This window comes from Protopterus annectens, chromosome 7.part0, assembly GCF_019279795.1.
Source record: "Protopterus annectens isolate FY-2018-M chromosome 7.part0, PAN1.0, whole genome shotgun sequence".
Taxonomy (NCBI): domain Eukaryota; kingdom Metazoa; phylum Chordata; order Ceratodontiformes; family Protopteridae; genus Protopterus; species Protopterus annectens.
Genome location: NC_056739.1, coordinates 1,242,547,007 through 1,242,567,331, shown reverse-complemented (window position 1 = coordinate 1,242,567,331; position 20,325 = coordinate 1,242,547,007). Strand labels below are relative to the sequence as shown.

The following is a 20,325-nucleotide window of genomic DNA, read 5'->3' as shown; positions in this document are numbered from 1 at the left end:
ACCTACCCCACAGGGGATCAGACCTCATTCCACTAGGATTGCTTCCACCTCTACAGCATTTCTCAGGGGAGGCCCTACCAGGGACATTCTGGAAGCTGCAACCTGAAGTTCTGTACACACCTTCACCAAGCATTACCACTTACCTATCTTTTTCAAATCCAGGGCTGGATTTGCTACAGCAGTCTTGCAAGGCTTACTAGCCAGCCCTAATGCATCTTGACTGCCTCCACCCTTCCTCAGCTTTGGGAATCAACCCAGGTGTGATGACTTCAACAGCAAAACACGAAGAACATAGTGAAGTTGTGTGAACTTACCATAAATGTAGATGTTTGAGTGTATTCACTGTTACAGTCCTGGTTTCCCTATCTCCAGCCCCCTGGTTTTCTCTGTTTTTCTACCTCTCCTATCTATGGCCATTCCTAATGGCATTGGTATTTACTTTTTACTGGTGGTGTTCACCACCATATACTAGCTCCCTGTTTGAGGGCTCTTGACATTTGGGGCAAGAAAAACTGATGTAATGGCATTGGCTGCATGTGTTATACCCCTGACGTCCTGGAAGAAGTGACAGCATCTGACGCAGAAATACTAAGACTCTCGTATTCGGGCCGACTGAGGGCTACCTGCAGGCAGATAACCCAAGTGTGATGACTGCAACAGTGAATACACTTGAACATCTACATTTATAGTAAGTGTACACAACTTTACTTTTTTCATTGCATTAGTTTGACACTTCTTATCCTTTCCTCCATTCATTCATCCTGATTTTGTTAATCAGTGATATTTAGTGCTTTTCAGCATTCTCCTTTAGTACAGTTTCTGATCTGTAGAGATGTGTGTCTTGTTTTGATTCAGGATTTCATTGCTCCTTTATTCTTATCCAAGACTATTTGTTGGTAGTGTAACTGTCATTCCCGCATAATAAGAAAGAGCAGAGGTGGGATCCTTGTAATGGCCATGGTGCTTGGGTGCAGCCATACAGTTATATGGACATCCAGTTGTAGAGAATGATCTGAACAGGGGACTAACATCTGGTTCTGTCCCAACCATGATGTTCTTCGTGTTTCAATGTTGCAGTCATTACATTTGGGTAATCTGCTGGCAGGTTGCCCTCAGTTGGCCTGAATTCCAAAGTCTTGGGTCCTGCATCGGTTGCTGTCTTCCCTTCCATGACGTCAGGTCGTCAGGGGTATAAAACATGCAGCCAACACCACTTTCTTTAGTCTTTCTTGCCGCATGGTGCCCGAAGCAGAAGCATTTCACAAGTGCCGGTCGGCCGACTACTGAAATATTCGCGTTTGAGTTTCAGAACCGAAGTCTTCAATAAAGCTAAGTACCCCGTTGGGGAAACTTTTTTCTTGCTTTTTACCAATGTCAGAAAAAGTTAATAATTATATTACTTGTGGGAAGCAAATACCTCATAAGGATTTCCATTTATACTGTATTCCTTGCCTAGGCCCTGATCACAACGTGCCTGGCTGTCAGTTTTGTGCTAGATTTAAGCAACACACTATTAAGCGTCGGTATATTTTTGCATCTAAGTATTTTGGAAACAGATTTAACTACCCAGAGATGTCGTCGGATAGCAATCCGACTACCGGAGTACATAAAAAACGCTAAGAAAAGGACAGAGAAAAGCAGTCAAGATCCAAAACCAATGACGAAGCTTCTCCTAAGCCAGTCGCCGGTACTCAGGTGCTTTCACAGCCCCTGATACCCGCTACCTTCGACTCACAGGCCTCTACCGACACCCATGTGGAGTCCGGCATGCCGCAAGATACTCAAGGTATTGGACCGACAGATGTATCTCCCTCGGATGGGTCTGGAGCCGCTGAGCAGGCACCGGCTTCTGAGGGTGTATTCAGACCTCAGCATTTTTATATCAAACCGATGAAAGCTGCAATACCAAAGGCAAAGACACCTTCTGAAACTAAAAAACCGACGCCTGAGCCACGTGCACAGGCCTCTATGCCTAAAAAACAGATCAAAATGGCTGAAAACCTTATTACCTTGATCAGGGGTACCCATGCCCCTCCAGATAAGAGGCCTAGGCAAGACACTGACTATGAATCCTTCAGATCAGGTTTCTGTTTCTTCTGATTCCTCTTCTGATCAGGAATTATCTTTACCTCCCTATGAGGATTCTGATGCTGTGGAGTCTAGAGTCTATTCCATCTGCATCTCCTCCTGAGGATTATTCATTTGGAGAAACCTTGCATACTTTGAGGGAGCATTTCCACTGGGAGAGTCAAGACTTCTCAGAATAAAAAAATAGGCTCAGGGATTTCCACCTCCTCCCTCAGCACAAGCCTTTAGGCATCCCCCCTGTGTTAGACATTGTGGATGATGTTTTCTCGGAGTCAAGCCTGACCCCTGACTCTACCTCTGGCTCCCAGTAAGCCTGACAGGTATTACAGGGTCCCTGACTCTCATAAATTTTTATTTAGAAACCCTGCTGATCCTGAAACTATTTCACAGGGTTCAAAGGGAGTTAAGGCCTCAACAGCAAAAAACCCTACCCTCTCCGATAGAAATTCAAGGGCGCTGGAGAGATGGTGAAAAAAGGTTTATACATCTGCAACCGTGGCAATCAGGGCCTTAAACTGTCAATTTCATATGTTTAAGTACTAACAACATGTTATGGGATTGCTGAAACATAAAATTATGTTGATTTCAGAATGCGCAGAAAATAAGGAATTGCAGGAATTATTGCATGCAGCTGAACAAGTTGGAAAGCATACTTTGCAATGTGGTTTTGATTCTTTAGAGGCCTCCTGCAGGGCCACAGGTACTGGATCTGTGATTAGGAGGCATGCCTGGTTAAAGGAACAAAATTTGCGTGATCATGGTAAAGCTAAATTGCTAGATGCACTTTTACAGCATGATTCTCTGTTTGGTATTAAGGCAGAAGAGGCTTTAAAGAAAATGGAAGACGAAGCTAAATCTATGCAAACTGTTAAAGATTTCTTACAAGTGCAGCCACCTAGATTCAGTAGACACTGGCCTACAAAAAATTGGTCCTTTCCTGTGTCAGACAGAGCTCAAAGGGGCAAATCCAGACGCCCTAAGGGTTCCAGGTACCAGGCTCAAGACTCATTACAGGTCAAAGCAATGGGTCTCATCCACCTCCAAATCTGGAGGAGATAAAGCGCAAACCTACAGAAAGCAATCCCAGTGACTTCCCTCTGCCTACATCAAGCACTTATCTTTTGGCAGCACTCATAGGGGGAAAATTAGCACTTTTTGCTCAAAATTGGCAGTTAGTAACCCAGGACAAGTGAGTACTGAACATCGTATCACAGGGATACAGATTCCATTTCCACACTCTGCCAATGACAGATGGTTGGCTAGACTTGCCAAAAAAAACAATGGGCAGAGGCACAGAAACAGGTTACGTCCCTCATGGATATGGGGGCCATTCAGACAGTACCGGAACAGGAAAAAGGACAAGGTTTTTACTCGAGACTGTTCTTGGTACCCAGAAAGGACAAGGCCTGGTGGCCAATACTGGATTTATCGATTTTGAACACATACCTGGAAATTCCAAAATTCAAAATGCTCACTTTGCAGCAGCTTCTGTCCATGCTGGGCAAGAATGCTTGGCAGGTGACTTTAGACTTAAAAAGGCATACCTGCATGTCCCAATAAGACAGCCGTGCAGAAGATACCTCAGATTCAAGGCTTGCTTAGTGCATTGCCAATTCTCTGCACTGCCGTTTGGCTTATCTACTGCGCCCAGGATCTTTACAAAGTGCCTGGCACCAGTAATTGCATTTTGCAGACAAAGAAATACTCAAATATATCCTTACTTGGACGACTGTCTCATTCAAGCAGAGAACAAGGATACTCTTCTACGACACCTGGCGTTTGTGAAAAGACTTCTAGCATGCCTAGGGTACACAATAAACGAAAAGAAATCACAACTGGTTTCCTCTCAAAAGATAACATTCCTGGGCGCAAGCTTGCATACAACTGCCCAGATGGCTTACCTCACGCCAGACAAAGGCAACTGACTACTTACTTCAAACTGATGGCAACAAAAACCCAGTCTTCTGCAAGACAAATTCTGCCAGCTCTGGGCTTCATGGCATCCTGCATCCTACATCCTACTAATTCCATATGCAAGACTACATATGAGGAAACTTCAGAGGTACCTAAAACGTTTATGGAGTCAACATTCACACAGGAGTTTCTATGGTGGGCAAAGGCCTGTCACCAAAACATGGGACGGCCCTTCACTCTACCCCCCGCCAGCCAAACCTTAACAGATGCATCAGATTATGCCTGGGGGGCCCACATGGCAGGAAGATGCATTCAGGGCATATGGGCACCAAATCAAATGCATCTACATATCAACCAGAAAGAGATGCTAGCTGTTCAAAATGCCCTAACAGCCTTCAAGGACTTGCTTCATCCAGGACAACTACTGACAAAGACGGACAACACCACAGTCATGTGGTATATAAACAAGCAAGGGGGCACACACTCATACCCCCTTTGCAGATTAGCCATGGCACTGTGGGACACAGCTTTGTCCTACCAAATAAATCTTCAAGCTCAATTCCTGCCAGGAAAACAGAACACTCTGGCAGACAATTTAAGCAGAAACCTTATGGATCCTCACGAGTGGAAACTAAATCCACAAGTATTCAGCCTGATAACACAGAATTGGGGGAGCCCAGACATAGATCTATTTGCCTCTCTTCAAAATTATCAATTGAAAAGATTCTGCACAAGGACTTATTACAGACAAGCATGGAAAGTGGACGCCCTATCCTTCAGATGAAAAAACCTGTCAGTTTACGCCTTTCCTCCTCTGCCTCTTCTACCCAAGGTTTTCCTAAAAGTCAGACAAGAGATGCCAAAGATGATATTAATTGCCCCGGACTGGCCCCTCTAGTACTGGTACCCAATCCTAAGGAACTTGTCTCAATATCCAGCTTGGACCTTGCTTCAAAGACCACAACTACTGTCCCAGCAAAACAATCAGATCCTGCACAATCAACTACAAACTCTGAACCTGGCAGCATGGTTAATCTTGTAATCATACGAACGACACCTCTCAGTAAAGCTGTGATGGATGTCATTTTGGAAGCCAGAAGGCCTAGTAGTAGAAAATCTTATGCTGACAAATGGAAGAGATTCTGTGCTTGGTATCAAGCACAAGGAACTGATACAGCAGAACCACATATTCCTCAGATATTACAATACTTAACTGAGATGCTTGACAAAGGCCTATCTTTCTCATCAATCAAAATCCATGCCTCTGCCATTTCGGCTCATTACAATACAGAGCCACCAATCTTTTCTCATCCTTTACTAAAGCAGTATCTTAAAGGAGCCAAAAACCTAAGGCCTCCTGGAAGATCACCATTACCTGCATGGGACCTCAATTATGTGTTGGAAAAGCTCACCTTGCCTCCGTTTGAACCTTCCACTACCGCTGATATAAAGTTGTTGTCATGGAAGACAGCTCTGCTACTAGCAATTACTTCAGCAAAAAGAGTTTCAGAGCTACAGGTACTCATGGCTGTAGAGCCTTTTATCATATTTTACCCAGACAGGGTGACTCTGAGGACAAATCCTACTTTTATGCCTAAGGTGGTTTCCACTGTGGCTCTTAACCAAACAATTCATCTGCCAACTTTTTATCCAAATCCGCAGAACAAAGGGGAAAGAATTCTGCATTCCTTGGAAGTACACAGACAACTAAAATTCTACTTGAGCAGGACAAAAGCTCTAAGAAAAAACTGAGCAATTACTAGTGTCATATGCTGCAGGATCAGAAGGAAAGGCTATCTCAAAGCAGACAGTTTTTAAGTGGATAAGCCACTGCATCCGTTTCTGCTACTTCCACCATGGTAAACCTGTGCCCAAGGGCATTAGGTCTCATTCCACCAGAGCTGCAGCTACTTCAGCAGCCTTTCTCAGAGGAGTACCAACCAAAGACATTCTAGAGGCTGCTACTTGGAGTTCTGTTCACACCTTTACAAAGCATTACCATTTGCCTTTCTACTCTAAGTCCAGGGCAGGCTTTTCCACTGCAGTGCTGCAGGGCCTTATAGCCGCACCTAATGCTGTTTAGCTCCAGCCTCCTAACCATAGCTTTGGGATTCTACCCAAATGTAATGACTGCAACAGTGAAACCCGATGAACATAGTACAGTTGTGTACACTTACCATAAATGTAGATGTTCGAGTGTATTCACTGTTGCAGTCCAGGTTACCTTCCTGCCATCCCCCTGTCATTCTACAGTTTATCTTTCCTTTTCTATCTTCTACAACCTATGTGGTGTATTTGCTTGTAGATGAACTTAAAGTTTATATTGATGTATGTGTGTGTATATATATATATATATATATATATATATATATATATATATATATATATATAAAATATATATAAAATATTGCTACCTTTTTGGGGGCACCTGACATCGGGGGCAAGAAAAACTAAAGAAAATGGCGTCGGCTGCATGTTTTATACCCTGACTACCTGACGTCATGGAAGAGAAGACAGCAACTGACGCAGGACGCAAGACTTTGGAATTCAGGCCGACTGAGGGCATCCTGCCAGCAGATTACCCAAATGTAATGACTGCAACAGTGAATACACTCGAACATTTACATTTATGGTAAGTGTACGCAACTGTACTTTACAGTTCTTATAGAAGTAAGGTTATTATTCAGGCTTATGCTGTTATGGTGAGTTTATTCACACAACTATAATTGTCCTGAATATACGTGTGCACCTGTGATTATGTACCCATAGAGACATGTGAAGTTATTGTATATTTGTGTATACAAAACTGCTTATGTATGATCAGTTCTTACATATGGTTATCAAAAATAAATAAATTATTCATAAGTACTCGATAGTTAAGCAGGGATGTGCTTTAATATGTCTGTGTTTTTTTTAAAGAACTGAAGACAGGAGGAATTTAACATGGAAAGTATTACCAAAGAAGGCTTGTAAAAATTTGTTAAATTCTTTGAGCAGTTTGTACCAACAACTGAGAGGTAAGTGGAGCATGATGTTTTATATGTGCAAATATAGAATGAATATGTCTACCTTTTAGAATACTGATAACAATAGGCACTGCTTAATCTGGGCAATTGCTTCAGAATTAACCTTCAGCAAACACCATAGCCATTTTTTTCTAAATGCTTTATCCCATGCATAAAACCCCTCAAATTAACTATGGGTGATCCCAGTTATTTTCATTAGGGGTAATATATAAATGTCAAGCATGGAATGGGTAAGGCCAGTCTGTAACCAGATGGGATAGGTTATTTCAAGCACAAAAAGGGAAATTGGCGGCAGCTAGCATTCTGCTTACCTGACTCTATAGCATGGGTCTTGGATGAAGGCCCAGGTTAACTGCAGAAAAAATGATCTTCAAGCCTTAGCAGTTTGTAAAATATTAGTGGCTGTGTTATCCCTTATCAGAACCAAACACCATAAATTTTCTGGCTGACTAGTAACTAACACTGGCTCTGTTTTCCTTTAAATTTGTTGTTTTTGGGAGTTTTGAAATATTCTTGGTTAGAGCTAGTTACCAAACATTTCTGTTGTATTCTTTGATTGCAGAGAAAAAACATACTGAAGCCTGTTAGATGCTGGAGCACAATTTGAGTGACTTCCCCAAGGCATGTCATATGCCTGGTGGAACTTTGGCATTTAATCAGAAATCATGGGAAAAAAATGTTGACACAAAAGTTGTGATTTACATACTACACCTTTAAGTGAAGTGACTTGGATATTCAAATCACCTGACTAGGTGGGTCTTAGCAGGTCTAGGTAGAGCTGTGAAGAGCCAACTTTGTCCATCTCAAGTCTCATTTTTAGACATGATGCCTTTGCTACTGTTCTGCTCACTGATGTCATAGCTTGAGTATTGAAAACTGAATATTGTCTCTGAATAGAATTCATCACAGAATTTGTCCTTTATTTAATTTCAAAAAGACGCTGGTTTCTTTCTTTTTTTTTTTCACAAGTTCCACCTCCATAAATACGCTTCAAGCCGGGTCTACTTTATTCCCACGAAAGCTGAATCATTCGAATACAGTTCACGTGAACCATAACGAGCGAAAGGCGAAAACGTCGAATGCACTACACCACAAAATTCGAAATCTCGATCTCTTATAGTTGGCCAACCCCACTGCCCGCAACATACTTTCTACCGAAACACAGTAAAAAACAAGACATACACACACTAACCAAAACCCTACTTCTAACCCTAAAGTGAAGCACCAAAACCCTATTTTTAACCCTATACTAAACCCTACATGCACAGCTATCTATGCACTATCCTTAACCCCTCCCTAACCCTAAGGTCCGTAACTATCACACACTTACCTTACGGAGCTAATCTGCAGACGGGCCAACTATGCAAATTCGATATTTCCACTTTCGCCATTTAGTGCGTTCGACGTACTCGTGTTTCGTTCGTTATGTGTCACGCAAATTGTATTCGACTGATTCAACTTTTGCAGGAATAAAGTAGACCCTTCAAGCCAGCTACTGTCACCTTGCTCACAAAATGCAAAAAAGCACACATTTCCCCTGAGTTGTATACATTAAACCAGACATCAAGTTTTACTATGTTAGTTACAGAATTTTGGCTTGATGTGGTGACTGGTCAACCTCCAGCATCTTTTAAACTACTGAAGTACCTTGCAGAACACTGGAAGCTATGGATTCAAAATGTGAATTATTGTAATGTGAGTGGCTTTAGTACAAACCATGGAAAGTCCAGTGTGCTGTGCTTCTTCATTTTGCTGGTGTTGAAGCTACTTAGTTATTCAATACTTTTGCTTTGAAGTAGGAGGAGAAAAGAAGAAGTGCTGAAAAATAAATCCCAGGCATATTCTGAGCCAAAGGGGAGTCTACCCTTTTAAAGACAAGTATTTTCTGCCCAAAACAAAGGCGTGCAAGAAACTATTGATGCGTATGTTACTGAACTTAGACATAGGGCACATGATTAGTAATTTGGATAGCTATGCAGTTTAGATATCAGGTATAGATTGTGTGTGGCTAGGTTTTTCTGAGAATCAGTTCTGACACTAGAGAAAGCCATACACATGTCATGCAAGTGAGTAATTGAATGTGGATTTAAAATTTCTATCTGATGGCATGGAAGTGTGCAAGACTGACGTCTAACTTAAGAATGAGAAGAATGCAAAACCTAAAGTAATAAGAAAAGAAAAAAAACAGAGCAGCATGTGTTCCAAGAGAAAAAGAACGCACACACTGTACCACGGCTGTAGACTTTATTGAGTAAGTGCTGTCAAGGATACAACCCCTTCATCAGAGTATAAGAACAAACTCATTCACTAAATTTATACCACTCCAATTAAGAGCCCCACTAGTAAAAGAGAATTCATTAAAGAGGCAGTGACATCTAAAAACATCATAGGAAATATCATGAAAAATACATTCTTTAAAAGCTTTATAAAACACATAAGGCTGCAATACATGTCTCAGATATAAAAAGTACTAAGAGGAATAAATAGTAAATAAATAAACTAATGTTTCAGTGGTCGGGATTTTAAAAAAGGTTTTAGGGACACTTTGTTATTGGGGCCTGGTGGTTTATCTGCAGCATAAAGCATAATCCACTTCTGTTCCGAGGCCTCAGTCTGGTTCACTAGGTCACCTCCTCTCCTATTCTCGCACAATACCTCTAATACAAAAAAAATTAAAAATATGATTAGGACCTTCATTTTTGTTATGTACAGCAAGGGCACTGCTCTCTTTGCAATTCCTAATATCTCTGTAATGCTCAAGTATCCTATTCTTGAAACGCCTATTTGTCTTACCAATATAGTATGAGAAACAAGTAGTACAATATGCAAAATAAACAACATTGGGTGTCTTACAATCTACATAAAAATTACTAGTAAACTTAAAACCCAAATGGAGATGTGTAAAGGTAACGCCTGGATGAATATGTGTACATGCTGTACAATTTCTGCATGGGTATGTTCCCACTCTGATTGACACCTGCGAACAGAGCCATCAAACCTGTAGCATAGCTGACTCTTTAATGTTTTATTATTACTAAACGTGAAATCTGGTTTACTGTTTATAACATCCTTTAAACCATCAACAGTAGATAAAATACCCCAATTTCTGGTAATAACATCACATACTGAGCTAATGTTACTAGAGAATGTTAGAGGCATCCTTAATTTATAATCATTTCTCCTGGCATTCGAACCTGTATCTGTAGTACTACTTAGATCTCCAGCCAATCTTTCATTATAGTAGAGTTTACAGCGATCACCCCTGGCTCTCCATGCCTCATTTATATAACGATCAATAATATGACCTTTATATCCTCTTTCACAGAAATCTGACTTCAAACTTAAAAGTGCATTATGGAGTTCTTTATCATCATTACATAGTCTCATCACTCTAAATATTTGTCCTTTCACTACATTACGCTTAGTATAGTTGGGATGCATACTTGCATTGCGAAGAAGGTTATTTTTCCTGACCGGCTTCCTATAGAGGTGTGCCTTAATTTCATTCAAAGAATCCTTACTTATCTAAAAAATCAACAACATCCATAGAATGTTTAGACGTGAACTTAAGGAAACTAGTAGTTCCATTTAAAAAAACAAATTCCTTCAACTCACATTCAGTACCTTTCCACAGCAGAAATATATCCACAAATCTAGTGTACCAGGCAATATTTCTAGCATACACTCCATTAGACAAGACAAATGAATGTTCCCATTGCACTAAGGATAGGTTGGCGTAGCTATTGGCACAAGCTGTGCCCATAGCTACGCCAACCTTCTGCATATAATAATCATTACCAAAAATAAAAATATTGTTATTCAAAACAATATCTAGAAGGGTACAAATCAATGCACATTTTGTGGGGGTGAACCTCGCATCATTCATCATTATTTCCACATTGCCTATCCCCCATTCATTCGGGTTAACAGTAAGTAAAGACTGTATATCTAATTAACAAAATAACATTCATTATACATAGGATCCCATTTCAATTTAAGCGTCTGTAGGAATGTTTGAGTCTTTCAAAACACTATCACAGGTGTCTAAAATAGGATGCAAACTCTTCTCAATGTAAATAGACAAGGGCTCAGTAGCCCATCCTCTGCTGGTTACTATCGGACGCGTAGGTGGAGCTAGAAGACATTTATGTACTTTCGGCAGCCCATATATAATGGGAATAACAGGATGGCTGACATTAAAGTAGTCAAACAGTGGTTCATTAATCATACCTGTAATCAAATCGAACACAAGGAATGAGATTTTATCAATAATAGCCTTCTTTACTGTCTGTGTTATAAGCTGATATGTCTAAGCATCACTTAATAACAGGTGCATTTGCTTCAAATATAACTCCTTATCGAGAATAACAATACCCCCTTCCTTATCTGCAGGACGTATTTCTACAGAATTCAGTATTTTCAGCTCATTTAAAGCAACCAAATCATCTTTACACATGTTGACAAAAGTATTAGACTCATAGTCAGAGTTTAAAACTTCTCTAATCTGATGCTCACAAACTTCAACAAAAGTGTCAGTAATGACATTGTTCGGGGGAACATAAACACTTGTTTTTTTAAAACATTATTCTCAGATTTAAATGCTGTGGAGAACATAGCTCTTAGCATTAGGTTCCTGCCAAATAACTTTAAATCTTTTAAAACATCAGTTAATACTGCCTTTTTAACTGGAACAAAACTCGGGCCCTTATTCAGAAGTCTCATTTGAGCATCAGTTAATTGATGAGAAGAAATGTTAAATATCAGACCTGATTTAACCTTTTCCGGTTCTGTCCTTCCACACTCAATGGTATCCTCAGACTCTGTGTACTGCAGTTCTTTGAGCGTCCCCTTATAGGAAGGGGATTCTTCAATAAAAAAAAGCGGTAGCATTGCCTGCAGAATGCGTATCAGTCACATTCCTCAAATTACTGCAAGACGGACGCTGAGAGTTAACTTCTTTAGGTCTAACTTACCGGACCTTCGTTTGTAGAAATAGATGGTAGTAATTTATTTGAAGATCTGATGTCCGTAACATGTCTGCTCGAATCATCAGGCCCATTTCTCTGCTTTAATGGAGCCGCAACTGCTTGAGTACTTGCTGACGTAGAGACAGTAGGCCGTCTGTCTTATTATTTCTTCCTGGCCACGCCTATCCAAACCTGTAGAGCTAGTAGATCCAGCATTTGCTTCACGTTGTATGTTGTTCACGGGACATTCTCTTGGCCAAGTGAAGACATTTCCTGTTTGAAAATCTAGGAAGTCCCTGTTTAATTTTCTTGTTTTCACTGCTAATAGCCTCTTATCATAGCCTTCAGTATTATCGTATAGAACCTCCATTTTATCACCCAGCAATTCAGAGGGAAATTGCTCATATATGTCATTGCATAAGATCGAAATTTCTTTAGCCAGTACATCTTCTTGTGGTCTAAAGAATTCAATAAGAAGATGTAAATAACGTGCACTACAGTCCAAGTTTATTACCTGCCATTCCCTCAGTAATTCAGGATATAGCGACCCATAGGTAGGCATTGTAAGGACCCTCAGACCTCTCGGTACAAGATTATGCTTTAAGCATGCCTCCAGATGCAGACACTTGAATTTATAAAGTTTATTCTCAAGTTCTTTGAATTTGCTCACAAAATCTGTATATTGGTCTGGGTCATTACTTACATTCTCTTCAGGCATCTGTAGGCCGACTCTCAGTAGTGGGTTATCTGCAGCAGTCAACAGGCTGTTGAAGCATTCAAAAGGGCATTTTATACCTCCATTCATGTTGCTCCTATTAGGATTAAACAGTAGTTCCACCTGCAATGTCTCTATTATTCCGTCAGCCATGTGAAGTTGGAATCAAAGTAAAACCAAGTACCAAAAAATATATACGATTCTATCCAACTTTTAAAACAGCTAATGTGCAAAACATAAATTGTTCAAAGAGAAAAAGAACGCACATGCTGTACCATGGCTGTAGACTTTATTGAGTAAGTGCTTTCAGGGATACAACCCCTTCTTCAGACTACAAGAATAAACTCATTCACTAAATTTATACCACTCCAATTAAGAGCCCCATTAGTAAAAAATAATTCATTAAAGAGGCAGTGACATCCAAAAACATCATAGGAAATATCATGAAAAAATACATTCTTTAAAATCCCGACCACTGAAACATTAGTTTATTTATTTACTATTTATTCCTCTTAGTACTTTTTATATTTGAGACATGTATTGCAGCCTTGTGTGTTTTATAAAGCTTTTAAAGAATGTATTTTTTTATGATATTTCCTATGATGTTTTTAGATGTCACTGCCTCTTTAATGAATTCTCTCTTACTAATGGGGCTCTTAATTGGAGTGGTATAAATTTAGTGAATGAGTTTGTTTTTGTCGTCTGATGAAGGGGTTGTATCCCTGAAAGCACTTACTCAATAAAGTCAACAGCCGTGGTACAGCGTGTGCGTTCTTTTTCTCTTTGAACAATTTGTTTTGCCCTTCAGCATGTGTTCCCCCTACATATTGTACAGGCTGGCTCTTGGTAACATCTTAGCACTGGGTACAGTTAATTGCTACGATGTTACCAAGATTTGTTTTTTACAGTGAAAAGCCACGCAAGTAGAATGATTTAGAGAGAGGAATGCTTGTGATTATGATGGGTTTTTTTGTGGATGTTGTACAGAAAATAGCTCACACTTTGAAGCAATAAATTGTGGCAAAAAGTTTGAAAATAAAAGAATTTTGGTCTGAACAAATATATATATACATCGCAACTCTGTCTTTAAGTTTGACACCTGAAAAGAGTCTGATTCTGTCTCTGGCTCTAAATCACATGCTGATTAAATGTGCATGTATAATGGTGTCATACTCTGGGCATAAATTAAAATTTGTGTAAATCAAAATGAACTCATAAATGAAGTATATAAGCAGCACTTTAAAGTAGTAACTCTTCTGTCTCAGTTAAAAAGACCCAGTATTCTTGACAGAGGTACATCTGTACCTGTGGTCATAATTAAGAGAGTTCATACTCTAGTAGAGAAATTATTGTAATAATGCAGTTTATAGTCATTGAGAACAGAATGCTATGAATAAAGAAACTTGAGTCAAGCAGTCACTGTCAATTTTATTGTCTCAAAAGCTACAGTGCTCATTTTTGGTTCTGCAAGATCAGAAGGCTGTGGGTTTGATTACCACACTAAGTGCTGGGATTAATTTTCCAATACTGATGAGTGCTGTACCTCCGTGTCAGTCTTCAGGTGAGACTTCAAACCAAGTTCCCATTGGTCATAGATCAGGTGGATATAGATGATCCTATGGTATTTATCTGAAAGCAGGGATGTTTCCATGGTGTCCTGGTCAAACCTCTACTAGACAGTATGAATACCACATTGGCTCTCCCTTGAAAATAGGCACATTCTAATGGGATTAATCCAACTGAATCATTCACCAAATGGATCATTCACATGTGCACAGAAGCAGACTGAACAGTAAAGTAACCAGTGTGTGAATGTAATGCTAAGACAAAGAATAGGGCAGGAACCATAAAAATTAAATCGGAAAGCCCCAGAACAAAAAAAAAAAAAGAACAACAAAAGTGCACAAAAAAGACCAGCTGAAAAAAATGTACTTATTATATCAGCCCCCCACATAGTTTGGTTATATACTGTCTTCTGGATAGAGTTATTCATTGGACTTGTAAGTATCCATGTCTGTGGTTTAAAACATGTAAACTAGGTGGGGGGCTACACCCCCCTTACTTTATATACTAACTCCAGGATTGCACTACACAAAATTAATTTCATTCAGATGAGTTTTCAGTGAAGTGAGCTTTCAGTGAGTTGTGCGCAGGCAACTGAGTTTCAGTGAAATGAAGTAGACCCATACACACACACACACACACACACACATATATATATATATATGTGTGTGTGTGTGTGTGTGTGTGTGTGTATATATGTCATACCTCCCAACCATACTGATTTACTCTATTTTTACTGAGTTTTGGGGTCCAAATGAAGGGGTGTCATGATTCCCGAGTGGCACCCCTTCATTTCCAATTTATTTCCCTTTTGATTTCAATTTTCACATTGTCGGCGCTGACGTCATCACATGCGCACTGACGTCAGCACTTTCAGGGCTACCAGCCAGTCGGAATTGAGCTGAGGGAGCTCACATCATTTCTGGCTGGCAGCAAATGTGAGCGGGAAGTTTATGGAGTATATGCGAGAGAAAAGCTATGGAATCAGCAGTTTAGCTGAAGGAGTTCACATCAGTTCCGAATGCGAGTGGGAAAGTTGTATGGAGTGCGGAGTTTTTATGGATTTATATATGCTATGCGAGACAAGCTGGAATCAGCAGAACTTGTTTGGTCACAAATGCGAGTTATGGAGAGACGGCTCTTCTATTTGAAGTAAGGTATGAAGAATACTTCTAGTTGCAGTAAGGTGTGTGTGTGTGTGTGTGTGTGTGTGTGTGTGTGTGTGTGTGTGTGTGTGTGTGTGTGTGTGAAAATGCCCCCCATTCAATGTACTTAGTGGCTAGAGATACTTAGGCTCAAACCCTGTACCTTCAGTACAGGGTAAAAAGAGCCTAAAGTCCCTAGCCACCACCACTTATAACCCTAGGTTTTTTGTGCTAAGACTTGAGAGCTATTGTGAGAACTGACTTTGTATTCCCCATGTTTTTTTTTTTTTGTGCTGAGTTGAGAGCTATAGTGAGAACTAAAGTTGTATTCCCCCATTATTGGCTTTGTTTGTCCAGGTTTTTTGTGCTAAGAGGTTGAGAGCTGTGTTGAGAAGTGAGAAATGAATTCACTAAATGATGGCCAGTAAGTTTCAGTCTTCCTATTTTTCAGGAAGCTGCTGATTTAGCATAGTGGTATGTTGCTATGATTGCAGTGCATAGGGTCCTGGGTTCAAGACTTAATAGTGAAATGCATGGTGGTAACACAGCATTTTATTCTAGCAACTTTACAAAATTGTACAAGCAATGTTTAAAATGTGTCCCTGGTTTTTGACCCTTTGCCCCCCCCCCCCAAAAATGAAATTGAAAATGTGTGAGAAGTTGTGCAAGATGCCTATGGTTTACACTGCTGTCATTCTATTTATATTGTGGGTGTGGAAGTAGACTTTTATGATGGAAAATGCACTCTAACAAGGATGCTGTATTATACAAGGAATATAATTTAATAAAGTCAGGAAGGTGCATCAAAGAAAATAACACATGTATGTTTCTTGTTTTGTGTGCAAGGGGCCAATGATTTGAAAAAAGCCCAAAGGTAATCTTTATCCACCACTGCCCAGATGCATTTTCTTTGGATGTGGTGTGGGTTTCAGTGCTGTTTCAATGAATGTAAGTTTCAAGGGCAGATAAGTTTTAATGCCAAGTCTGTTTTCATTGTGCGACAGTATTGCTTTTACCAGATGTGTGTTAGTGTCTGTCCATTGTTGTGCTGTAAAAATAAAATCCAAATAATCATTGTAGAAGTAAAGCAGTATGCACATATTAGTGTTTATGGTAAATGGGGTGAAGTAGCCAGGTAATGGGACATCGAAGTGGCTGCTAGGGGACTCTGGTGCCATATTTTGGTTGCCTCTTCAGTTTACGTTTGAAAGTTAGTATCGCACAATTCCATTGGAGTGGGTGGGGTTACATAATTATGTATGCAAATCATATGTTAATCAGCCTACAGATTTGTACCTATTTTTCATGGGCCTTGTCTAGATTTTTGGTGTTTCTAGGTTGAGAGGTATGATATGTATGTATATATATATATATATATATATATATGTGTGTGTGTGTGTGTGTGTGTGTGTAAAATTGTTTTTTTTGTTTTGGTAATCAGCCGAGTGTATGGATTTTTTGGCTTATTTGCTTTGAATATCTTGTGAAGTAACAAGAGTTTCAAAACATTATTTTGTTTGAGTTTTCAGTGCAAACATGTCTAAGGATCAAAAAGAACCCAAACAGTCTGGGTTCAAGAAATGTGACAAATGCTTCCATAAAATGTCTCTTACTGATGGGCACACCATTTGTGTTTATTGGCTGGGTGTCCTACACTTGCAGGAATCGTGTGCCTTTTGCCATGCATTCAGCAGTAGAGTCCTCCTTGAATGCAAAGACAAACTTATTGTTTGAGGTTTGCTGAAGGTTCTCTTTTCAGAGGCTTTGGAAGGACCTCAGACTTCAAAACATTCTTCAGGATCCCATTCTACCTCCTGAAAATCGAATAAGTCGGGGGAAAAGAGTTCTGCCTTCGGATCCGGCATCGGAGCCGCCTAACAAAATTGCGACAAAAATCACCTACTTCGGAACCAAGGGCTCCTTGGCTCCAAAAAGACTACCTCTTTGGTTCCATCAGTTGTTATGGAACCGAAAGAATTTCAGGTTAGGAGACGGTCCCCTGTATTGGAACCGGTTACTCCAACCTTAAGATCTCCGTTCCTAGAAAGGGTGAGATCACCGTCATTGTACTCCCGTTCCTCCAGGAGTCTGTCTGATGATAATGTGGAGCAGGTGGCGAAGAGACTACTTCGTACACCGGCGCTGGGTAAAATGCTGTCGACTCCAACCCAAAAGGAACTGGAGCCGACAAAGGCAACACTCCCTTCTTCGATTCCTCCTCTGACCCGATCAGGGACTTTGGAGCCAGAGGGCTCAGGCTCAATATTAGTGGAAACGGAACTGAGACCGCCAACAAGATCGTTGGTTCCTACACCTGCTCCGACTACCTTAGTTCCGTTGGACTCTGAGGAGTCTAGGAGCTAACATTCTCCATCGGGTCCGGGGAGGGTAGTCTGATCGGACAGCTGTCCTAGCCGATTCTCCCTCTGTGGGCTTCGGTGCAGTTGAGCTCTGCTCCTGCATCGGCTTCAGAGCCAACCACTCTGCTTTGCAGTTGGTCTTCCGGTTCTTCAGAACCATTTACCTCCTCGGAGCGGGGTGAGGGGGCTTTTGAGCTGATGGAGAGAGTGCTGTAACCCCCGAAAGCTTCACTCTTGGGTTTGAGTACTCTTCCCCCATAAGAGCCTCTGTCAGTCTCAGCACCATCGCTCTCCCCCAAGCATAGAGACCCTAAGCCCCAGGAAGTCCCAGCGGGCGAGACTGTCTCTTCCGAAACTTCTCCAGAGTACCCCTTTGATGAGGTCCCTCGGAAGAGATTATGCAAGAGGAAGCACATAGACTCCCCGAATGAGTCCATCACCTCAGACACCCACCTGGATGACTCGGAAGGGTCCCCACGGTCCCCCTCTAAAGAGGTCTTCCTTGCAGACATCCTGGAGATTCTTAAACAGAGGGGTGGCTGGAAGCTCATCAGTCCTTCCTAGGACAAATCAGTGTACCTGGAAGCTTTTGGGTCTCGCCCTTCCACCTCTTGGGTAACTCCACCTTTCGATCAGCTCCTCAGTGTAGTCAGTCGAAAGGTGTTGGGCTCTCCAGAGTCTGTGGAACCTGTTCCGAGAAGGACGAATACGTTTATTACAGTGCCGTCTGACAAGGAATTCCTGACAAAAGTGTCCCGGTAGATGCTATGGTGGTGGCAGCAGCCACCAAAAAGGAATTGTCTGAGACTTCATCTGTCCATCCGCCAAATAAGAATCTCGAACAATGGACAGATACAGAAAGCGTATGTTTTCATCAGCAGCCTTCACCGTCAGGTCGCTGAATTATTTAACCCACTTTACCAGACTTCAGAGGGATCTCCTGAAGGAGTTGAGAGATACTCTCCAAGGTTCTACAGCTACGGAGGTTTCAAAGTCACCTTTCAGCTTGCTACCTTAACTTCGGTGGTCAACTCCTCTGTGCGGCTTATCTCCTGTATAGCTGATGGAGTGAGTAGGGCAGTGGCTACAGGAATCTTCCTAAGGAGACATTCCTGAATGTGCTTATGTGAGTTTGCAGAGCCCTTCAAGTCTTCCTTTATCAATGCCCCATTTGATGGCTCGTCCTTCTTTGGGCTGAAAGTGATAGACTCTGACCAGGTGCGAGCAAGAAGGAAAGACTCTGTCTGCCATGGGAGTCTGTTTCTCCCTCCCCAGCAGGCCTCACCCCAAAGGCCAGAAAGGGGAGGATGTGGTTCTTTAAGTCCCAAAGAGCCTTTATGTACGCATGTGTTGATCCTTCCCCCTGGGGCAGAGGGGGAAATAACAATGGAAGACACCAACCTCGCGGCAGAGGGAGTTCGCAGAATCAACGTGACCGGGATACATTTGTTGGTAGGCCCTTCCAGCACTCCTGAAAGGAGGCCCGTCTGTCCACCTCTGGAGGCAGTCAGGGGTCGCTTGTCATTGTACCCAAATGCCTGGCTAAGTATAACAAATGACAGATGGGTACAAGCTGTCATATCCGGAGGTTACTACATACCCTTTTACTCTCCCCTTTCAAAAAAAAAAGATCAGTCCCGGATGTTCCACCCATTCAGTGGGACCAGGCAACCCTAGAAATCCAAAGGTTGCTAGAAAAGAGTCATCCAAGACGTCCCCGCAGACCATGTTGGATCCGGAACTTACTTTTAGTTCCATAAAAAGACAGGAGACTGGAGGCCCATTTTGGATCTCAGCACACTAAACACATCGGTAAAGAGATCAAAGTTCTGGATGGTGACACTGCAGTCAATTCTCCCCTTTCTGGGGAAAGACAATTGGATGTGCTTGACAGACCGCTAGGATGCGTACTACAATATAAAGATGGACAGGCAATCCCAGAGTCACTTGCACTTTCGGCTGGGAGCCAGTCACTACCAATTTCGAGCTCTGCCCTTTGGCCTCACTACAGCCCCCAGAGTGTTTACCAAATGCATGGCAGTAGTCATGGCTCTCTTGAGGCGTCTAGGATTCCGGGTGTTTCCATACTTGGACAACTGGCTCCTAACTGCCACCACCGAGCATCTACTAACCAGTGCAAGAGACACCAACATCCACTTTTGCTATCAACTAGGCACTGCAATAAAGTTTGAAAAGTCTGCCTTATTGCCATCACAGCATGTTGTTTTTTCAGGAGAAGACTTAGACCCAAGGGAAATGATGGCCAAACTTCCTCCCGACAGGATACGAACCCTACATCAGCAAGTAGAAAATCTCCTGACAGAAAAGAAAGTTCAAGCAAAGGTTATTCTAAGCATCCTTGGTACCATGGTGGCAGCAATAACTTTACCTCTTGCACGCTTACACATGAGAGTCCTTCAGTGGTTACTTTTCACACAGTGGTCCATGCAGGAATTACCCATGTCCTACAAGATCATCATAACAGAATCCTGCAAAAGGAACCTTCGTTGGTGGCGTCACTCTACTTAGGTGGTTTTGGGTAGACTT

General features: G+C 41.4%; 1 protein-coding gene across 1 annotated transcript in view; it reads left to right on the top strand.

Moving 5' to 3' along the window:
• DENND4A (DENN domain containing 4A) overlaps positions 1-20,325 on the top strand; it is a 2,763,357-nt gene that overhangs the window by 1,225,821 nt on the left and 1,517,211 nt on the right. The window contains exon 15 of the mRNA XM_044077857.1: positions 6,922-7,019. Within this exon, the coding sequence (XP_043933792.1) occupies positions 6,922-7,019 (98 nt within the window). The remainder of the gene's footprint in view (positions 1-6,921; positions 7,020-20,325) is intronic.